At 39.1% G+C, this 9,197-nt stretch overlaps 1 protein-coding gene across 3 annotated transcripts in view; it reads right to left on the bottom strand.

Moving 5' to 3' along the window:
• Positions 1 to 1,413: 1,413 nt before the first annotated feature.
• Positions 1,414 to 9,197, bottom strand: part of AP2A2 (adaptor related protein complex 2 subunit alpha 2) — a 44,183-nt gene continuing 36,399 nt past the window's right edge. For 2 of the 3 annotated variants that reach the window (XM_026048576.1, XM_026048577.1), the window contains 7 exons: positions 8,587 to 8,669; positions 7,519 to 7,608; positions 6,568 to 6,691; positions 5,915 to 6,031; positions 5,636 to 5,705; positions 4,823 to 4,957; positions 1,414 to 4,022 (listed from right to left, as the gene is read on the bottom strand). In XM_026048576.1, the coding sequence (XP_025904361.1) occupies positions 3,945 to 4,022; positions 4,823 to 4,957; positions 5,636 to 5,705; positions 5,915 to 6,031; positions 6,568 to 6,691; positions 7,519 to 7,608; positions 8,587 to 8,669 (697 nt within the window). In that variant the 3' untranslated portion in view covers positions 1,414 to 3,944. Of the gene's footprint in view, positions 4,023 to 4,822; positions 4,958 to 5,635; positions 5,706 to 5,914; positions 6,032 to 6,518; positions 6,692 to 7,518; positions 7,609 to 8,586; positions 8,670 to 9,197 lie in introns of those variants that run through there. The other variant, XM_026048575.1, reaches the window with a different exon arrangement.

The raw sequence follows: 9,197 nt of genomic DNA, 5'->3' as shown, positions 1-9,197 counted from the left end.
AAGATAGGAGCAAGTCTGGCAGTGGCTCTTAAACTTGTAGCTGAACATGGCCAGAAAAGCTACTGTAAGAATAACAGTACCATTGGAAGAGAATCTAAATCTTTTCTGTTTATTCAAGCTATCATTTAACACGTGCTTTATTCCTGTTACAGAAACAAAAACTGTGCAAGTGTTATTAGTTATTAACTGTCAGCTGACCTCACAGGCAGTAACACTACTCAGCCATGTGCTGGCCCTCGCTTGAATCTTGAAGAACGGGCATAACATAATTAAATCCCAAGTGAAGACCAGAAGGCTACACACAAGTCCTAACTCCTCCCTCCCTCTCTTCCAAACAGGTTGAATGTTGAAAACATGCTGGTCACCACAGTATGTGGCTGCTGCATGCCACTAACACTTCAAAAGAAGGAACTCCAGCTACCATGCCAAGATCCAGATAATCCTGGGAAAAGGCTCATTACAGAAATTACTGTATTTGGTGGCTGCGTTTGTGACTTTGACAACTGCATACATTAGCCAGACCTACAGATTGCCTCAGACTTTTTTTTTTTTTTTTAAATTGTGATTACAACTTAACAGTTAACACTTTGTAAATGACTGCTCATTGCTGGGAGTTCTCTCCTGTATTGATTATAAAGATTAGCCTTGCCAGGAGACTTCCCGAGCAACTACCTGGAGTGGCTAATGAACTTCATGAAATAATAAATTGTGCCTAATCCTGGGGCAGAAGGGAAAAGGGTGAGTGGGGATGGGAGGGAAGACCACATGCAAGAAGGTCTGGCCTTGCTCAGGGCAATATTTAACCAGAGGCTAAAAGCTTGCCTACGCACTGTGCAATAACAGAAACTTGATTTTTAAATAAAGCAGAAGAAATTGAATGTGTTAACTCATTCGCCACTGTTTGACTAAAAACAATAGCAACAGTACTGTATTCAAGTAAACCACTTTGAAGTAAGTCCCAAGAGCAAGTGCAAACACAGCAATTGTATGTAGGAAAAAAAAAGTAGGAAAAGATATTCTATGTGTTACGGCACACACTGCTGGTGTTAAAGACTATAGGAAGAAAGACTTTTCTACTAAGAAACAGTAGAATTCTACATTACAACACAGAACAAAGACCAACTCTGTGGGGACAAGAAGTCTGTGGCCCAGGTAAGAATAAACACAATGCAGTAGTCTGCAACAAAAACATTATATTTGTTCTGTAACATTATATTTTGCACAAATCAAAACACACAATGCACATTCTTTATTCTCCCACTTCCCCAGAAAAAGAAGGACAAGCTGATTACTGTTCTAATCATTTATTTAATCTTCACATGTTCTGATGAATATATTGTCTAATATATAGTCTTCTATATGAAAATTCTCCACTTAATTTGACAGAACTTTTGTTTTATACAAATAAGACAATCACCATAAATGTTACATACTGGAGTGTAGGTCAAGAATGCACATATGCTATGTCTTGCTATTCAGTTATTTTTCACATGTCAACGCCCGAAAATACTGTACTTTAAAACAATAACACTGTTTACTGCAGAAAGTTACTTTGTCTGCTTGAAAGGATACATCACTTTGGTAAATCAACCATCAATCACAAAAAAAAAGAAAGTCATCAAGTATTTGTCCTTAGGTTGTTCGCTGTTCTGCCCATGGCTTCACTGAGCTGACATCAAACACAAAGTGTGGACAGTCATAAGCTTGATACAGCCACCACGCAGAAGACACTTCCCCTAGCCCCCCTTCCTTGATGTTTAATGCACATTTTAGCACAGCTTGAACCAAAGCGAAGTGAAATAAAGTAGTACAGCATGTCTCAATGTGCCCTTCAGTGAGAGCACGTTTGCAGAGGGACAGATGTACAATGTGATTTAAACAAAGACAAAATAGCAGCTCTTCGTCCCTGCTAAAACTCCCTTTTGCAGAGCTTAGTGCACATCAGACTTTCAACAGAGCAGCCAATAGCACGGGGACAAGATCATGGCATTACCACAGGGACCTACCATGGCCCAAAGACAAAAAGCACAAGGTAGTTCCGCAGCACTTTTTCAGTTGCCCAACCTGACTGCAGGAAGCCCTCACGGAGATTTTTTCAAAGGCAATTTCTGCGACTTGAGCTTTCATTAGCTACTTGAAAGGCTACTGAAGAGCCAATTGCTCAAGACAACTTTCAGAAACCCCTTGTCTATAGACAAGATTTCAGTCAGGGCATCCAGAGTTTTGCTCCTCACTTGTCACTAGTGTTCAAGTGCAATCAACGGCCCTACGTGGAACCAGATGAGAGCCATCCAGCTCCATCATGTAACTCAAAGCACGGGGCCGGGGGGCGCAAGGCACATTCAGCCATGCAAAATCCTGTCTCCTGAAAGCACTGGGCAGTGACAGGAACCTCATTCAAAGGGGCTGTTTCAACTTCATCACCATTACTTGAACTCTTCATTGCACAGACAACCTTGGCTGTATGCACTGCGAGACAGTCACAGGCTTCCTTTTAAACAACCTTCAGGGAGTCTTGAAATACGATTCGCTTTTAATGTGGGCAGCAGCTGACTTCTCCGTTCACCTTGGCCAGCACTACCCTGCTGATAACTGCCCACAGTTTCTAACTGTGGTGCCTCACCTGCCTCGCTTTAGCAGCCCTTGGGGCATTTGAAGGCTTGAAGGATGTAAACCAAAGATATGTCCAAGTATTTCTGCAGAGAAGCTGCCAAGAGTTTGCTGGCTGATATGGAAAAGCTATGTAGGCTTTGGTTGTAAAAGCCATTAAAAGCTCAACATTTTCAGCCTTTCTACTCTTGATCTAGAGGAAATCAACACAAATCTCCTACACCACACGGGCTATTTTCATCACCACTGACAGACAAGAAACTGTTCAGGTATCAGCTATTCAACCAACTGAGCTCTGTTGTGACTATACCCTGGGGGGGAAAAAAATCCTGTTTACGTTTGTGTCTGCAAAAAAGTGCACATCTTACAGCCTTCAAGGACCTGTTTCTTTCCTCTTTTTACACAACACCATAGTGATCAGAACCCATTCTCTCTGCATTTAGTTATAGCACATCATGGGGACTGCTATTTTGCTAAATCTGATGGAAACAGAAACCACAAAACAGGTATTTAACCTCTTTTTGACTAATAATGAACAAGTAAGTACTGGTTCACCACCTGCCATAGAAGCTCATCTCATTCCTTCAGATGAGCAGAAAGATTAAGAACAGCCTTTACGTTCTACCCACTTTTCAAAAGCTAGAAGAAAATGTGTAAAGGATTACAAGATTATTAATTTAAGAGTTTGGTCCTGTGGTATTTTTCACGTGCAACAACAACAAAAAAGTGACATTTAGCGTAAGTGCTCATTTAGACCAGATTCAAATACATCTTGTAATCCATTTCATCCCATCCAAAACTTGTGGCAATGTTTTCAAACATTTACAAATTCAGCTAAAACAGAAGCCATGCAACAAGAAGCCGACTCTTGACTTCATTGCTCTCGGTCATTTTGGCTTTACATTAACAGGCAAATTCATCTTACTGAGCTGCATCACACTGGTTTCTTTTAGCTCAGAGCAGAGGGAGCACCTATTAAAGATGCTAAGGCAGAAAGTTACTGGCCACTTCCAGCTGAAATCCTCAGTTATCACATCTAACTAGTTTCTTTCCCTTTAAAACGTATACAAGAAGCCTGACCTCTGCCAAACGGAGCACAAAGCAGCTCTCCCACCCTCCATGTAACAGATACAAAAGCCATTTTTAATAGAAAAAGCCATTTCCCCATACTGTTCATTTTATAGTCTTAATTTCAAACAAGGGACAAGTCCTATTAAGGCAGGGAGCTGGTATTGGTTAACATTGCAGTACTCAGACAGTGATGTACAAGACATTTATTTGCAGTATGATAACAATGATATAAATGGGAAAACAAAACAATGACATGGTTAATATTAAAATTGTTCTGACAGCAATTCACATAATCTCTGAGATACAGCTTCTTTACTTGTTCGTAGTGTGAGCCTATACATCTGAAAAAAACATAAAGCATAGTTTCGTGTTAAATGAACTGCACAGGTAACCAGTCACCACTTGACTTGATTAGATTCAGTAGGAAATGACCTCAAATTAAAATATTCAAAAGCAGCCAGTTATCAAATAATACAGATCTTTCAAAGTACAGGCTAAAGTAGGGCTTTAATCTCTTGCTGAAAGAACAGAAAAGATTTTTTACTATTTCTCAGCTTTTAACAGTGAAGTGATGCTCAAGATTTGTTTTAGAAGCCTTTAAAGCGAGGAAGTTTTTTTGAATAGTCCACTCTTTATCGCTATTTGATCAAAAAACAGGAGACTCATCACCCAAAGCTTATTTTTATAAGCAAAGGGTGCTGCCATATGAGACAAGACAGCCTCAATGAGCTCAGATTAAAGCTCTATCAAGAAGTCTGAGGAAAGAAATTATCAGCTTTCTGTCCATGTGTTTTCTTTTAGCCACAGCAATCTTCCACTAACAGACAGAATTGTACTTAACCTTGACCAAGGTATATTAAAGGAAAAACCTAGCTATTTCCAACCTTTAAGAGAAGACTACACTCTGTGGACAGACTAGAATAACACAGTGACCTTTTACAACAGGAAAAGAATTACAGCAGAAAAGTAGCTTACTGAACTAGGCCAGGACCATCTGCTAAATTTTAATCTCCTCGTGAGTCTGCAGTCACAATTAGCTATTGCAATAGTGATTCTAAAACACCTCAGAATTTTCATACACATCTGCTTACCTAGTGTATACAAGAACTTTTATTTAAGCTATAGATACCAAACCAGATACCTGTGCCTGCAGGTTGGGTTCAAGACGCAGCAAACATCCAATCTGAGTAGTTTTTGTATGTATGATACCAGCACCAACAAAGTTAGCAGGATTGGGATCTACCTCTTCAAGCAGGGCAGATCCAAAGCCAATTATCTGTCAAGGAAACCCAGAAGATTTTTAGAGGTAGCGAGAACACAAGGACAGTGGCAGTCCAAGTAACCTCGATCACTAATGGAAGTGACAGTCTATCCCAGCACAGCCACAAACAGGAAAGTAGAAGATTCCTTAATTTTCATTTGAAGCGTTCAAGAAATTAAAGAACTTCAGCAACTACCTAATACCAATTCTATTACAAAGGAAGCCTTTATGAGGACTCCTGATTTTGAACTGTTCCTGAAATAAAAGATTCCTTGGAAAAGAACTAAAATAATTTTGATGAGACTCAAATTCTCCTCTGCATAGTTACAATACACATTTCCTTGCCTTACTCTCATTGTCTCTGTTCTACTGAAGGCAGCCAGGTTTACAAAGAGATCACAATATTATGTTGTTTTCTTTTGAAATCAGCACAAACCTGGTACAAATGAAAGCAGAAGATACTTCAAACTTCAAGCACGGAATTCACACCTTCATATATTGCTGAAAGTTTTCACTTGCTGTCAAAGCTCAAGCCATACTAAGAAACAATCCAACCAACTCAGCCTGCCAAAGGCTGGTTCTACCACAGACTCACTGCTTAAAAGCATGAGCCAAGTGCCACATACGACGGGCAACAGCTGCTTATGCCACCACCTTTATACCATGACTTAGAAATGCCATGCTGCTACCCACCTTTGCTTTTGTGATCTCTGCATCCATTGGGTGTTTCGCTTTAAAGATATTCTGTACTTCTTGTTTAGGACTGCAAGGCAAGGCACAGATGAATGTTTTGGATTACCATGTAACTCATGGCATTGCTTAACAGCTGTCAGTACTACTTGCATTGGGGAGGCTCTAACCTGCAGGCTTTAAGGACAGAATGGGGTGCTGCACTAGCACCCCATTCACAGTAAATCTCTTCTCTTTGACCCACCCCAGAAACCTCAAGCCCAAGCATATGTAGGGTCTTACTTGCTCAGTTGTTTCCAACGCTGGAAGAAGTCTTGAGAAGACATCTCTGTAGGCTGAAAAAACTTATTGAGTGTGATGGGCAACTTTACTGAAAGATTTTGAAATGTCCCACCATACCTGTATGCAGAAGAGACAGCAAATGAGGCAGGCAGGCAAAACTGTTAGCAGTCCCAGGGCATATCAACCAAGACACTGAGGGTAAATATGAAGGTATAGTTGCTTGCTGATTAAAAAGTATTATCAGCTGTCTTAACTCAGAAATCATACATCATGTGATTTCCAAACTATAAATTTTAATTCACCATTACACGATTTTATCTGCTCTATCTAAATGTGATGACCAACTAGTACAGCTTCTCATAAGGACACCACTCTGTTTCAACACAGGTACTTATCCCTTTAGATAGCACCTGGCAAAGGGGCAAAGATACATTCTTGTGAAAATACACCGATCAAAAAACCTTCAGCTCAGGCTACAGCAACAGAACAGCCCTCTGTATATTAAAGCTTTGCTAGATCAAGTTCTCAGGAAAGTTACTTGCCAAGATTAACGCTTTTGATTTTGCAGTCCTAACCCATGTACCAGTCAGAAGCCCAGGCCAACTTCAACATTGACGCAATTAATTCAGCAATTTTAAAGTACTGTGTTTTACCTGAACTGAATGTTCAGGATTGGTGCTTCCATAAAGTCTGACACACACTCAATGTTCACAACCTGCTGCACTTGTGCACCTCCATCCACTGTGGGGTCAACAGGTTTTGTCTGGAGATTCAGGCATGAGGTATAGTTAAGGAAAGCAATCAATAAGCTTGTAATTAAAAAAACCTGTTGTTCCTATTGTCAAATTATATAAAGGTATTAATATTGCATCTGCTGGTTCTCCACTCAAATTCAAAGCTCCTTTTTGTACAATATTTTCTTTTCCTGTTGACACATCAAGAAGGAATAGGCTGTCACACTTCTCATTATACGAATATGCTTGATAAAGGATCCCATCAAAAAGGCATGAAAGTCACAACTTTAAAATAAAAACTCCAATACTATCATATTTTGATCCAAATGTTACAGTGATGCTTTGAGTGAAACAAGCTAGATGACATGCTCTTCCAGAAATCCTAAATAGTCAATAGCAAGTGTTAAGTGCAAAAACACCCCCACAAGAAGTTATTTTAAGGTACTGACATGCCTGTGCACACATACTCCTCTACCTCCCTTTCAAAGTCCTGTGCTGATGCAGGCCTGGAAGGACACCAGCCCTATGCCTCTGCTACTTTACTTCAGTGGATAAAGCTACATAGTTTTGCTACATATTTATTCATTCAGAATAATATATTCTTAATTCAGCAGTTAAAGCTGTCCCTCTAACCAGAGCTCTAAAAAGAAAAATCTTATATTTCTGCTAAAGACTTCTTTTTCTTTGAGGGAAAAAAGAAAAATAAGCTATTCAGTAAATTGCTTTTCTCTTCATGTTTGAGAACACCAAAACTTGATCTAGCAGCTTTAATGCATTTTTGTGTTGCTTAAAGGTTAAAAACAAACAAACAAAAAGAAATCAGAAAAAGAAAACAAAAAAACGGAAAAATGTTATTATATTTAAGGATATTTGACTGAAGGTCGTCCGAGCAGATTACTGTTGGAGTAAAATTCAGGAACTGAGTTGATGTCTTATTGCCATAGAATATGAACATACGTCCTAAAGAAAAAAAATTATAATATAAACACATGAGAAAGCAAGAGAGAAAGTAGTCATCACAAATCTCTTCGGTTTTTAAAGAAGTTTCTTGGAAAGAACATAGTAAAAGAACATGATTTATTTATCCAATAAGAGACATGGCATATACATCTCATATACAGACACTGCATATCAGACAATACCTGCTTATATATTTTTATATACGCAGCACATACACACACAAGAATATGTTCTACTATATCAACCTACAGGAGCCTGCACTGAAAGGCCTCTTCAACGTGTACTTCAAGTTTTAACCTACTTCCATTTAAAATGTTAAGGAGCAGAAGTGTTGCATAAAAATATAGTGCTCGTCTTGCTGAGATAGTCACAGCTCAAAATGAGCTAGTATGGAAATAAACCATTAACCTGTTTCCACTGTAGCTGTCACACCGGCACTAAAATAACCTGTGGAAGTCTTTAAATCACTAGGAGCTTTTTTTTTTTCCTCCTTTCCTAAGTCTGAAAAAAAAAATCAAAAGAAAACCCTCACACATAAAAGAAGAGCTCCTTGTTCTGGAGCATGATCTACTCCCAGCCCTTTATCAGACACTTGAAGTATCCTGTGCATTAATGTTTTGTTAGAAACATGCTTGAAATACATTCTATACCCTATGGTTAGGAAAAGCTGTACTGTAAAATAGATACACTCAAAAGAGAGGTCACTTATAACCCCAGCAGTATCAGCCCTACAACGAGGCAGTAACAACTAGAACTCACAGTACCACCTACACTCTCATCTCAGCTGCCAACAGCAGCTGAAAAGTTAAAGAAAACAAGATCCCACACAGAAGCTGCAAACAGAAGCTCTCAAGACAGTTGGGCCTGAAATCAGACTCCAGTTTTAAAGCAGCTGAAAAGTCAGCCTTATGCTCAGTATCATGTTGACAATGAAGTTGATGCACAAATAAGGTAACTACTCTGACTCAAAGCTCTTACCCAGGTTCTGTCGAAATTCAGACTTCAGCCCAATTTGTAGCAACTGATTTTCAAATAGGACTCCATTATTTTTACACACAAACCTAGAGGAAAAAAAAGGCAAGGTGCATTTTAATTGAGACAGATTAGAAGTGTTCAAAACCACAAAACTCAGGGTTTACACAGAGGATGAAGACTGGTTAACCTAAAGAGCATCAGTCTGCGGGAAAGGCCTTTGCAGAAAATTGCAGAGTTAAAAGATGAATGCATTTTAGAATTAAAACCACCAATTGTAGCACACTAAAGTAACTGAGTTTCTATTCAACAGGATACCTGAGAAACTATGGAGGAAGCCACAATATGCTATAGACACACACTAAAAAAGACTAGGCAACAGACTATTCTCTTATTTTTGGCAACTTCTGGAACTCACTAAGCTCTGTTTAAATATAAGAGAAGTTCTTTCATCAACTCTATCATGTATGTTGACTTGTCAGGTGTGGGTTTTTATTTTAATTTTGAAAGAGCAAGCCCATTCTGCAGGTACTGTAGTCCTCCTACCCTTCACTTAAAAGCAGAAGAGGTGGTCAACGAATATTAGCCTTTTCCATACACAGCACTACACAAAGACA

Source organism: Nothoprocta perdicaria, unplaced genomic scaffold (genome assembly GCF_003342845.1).
Source record: "Nothoprocta perdicaria isolate Ctin4 unplaced genomic scaffold, notPer1 scaffold_552, whole genome shotgun sequence".
NCBI classification, from domain to species: Eukaryota; Metazoa; Chordata; class Aves; order Tinamiformes; family Tinamidae; genus Nothoprocta; species Nothoprocta perdicaria.
Note: the sequence above shows the minus strand (reverse complement) of the source record. Positions and strands in the feature narration are given on the sequence as shown.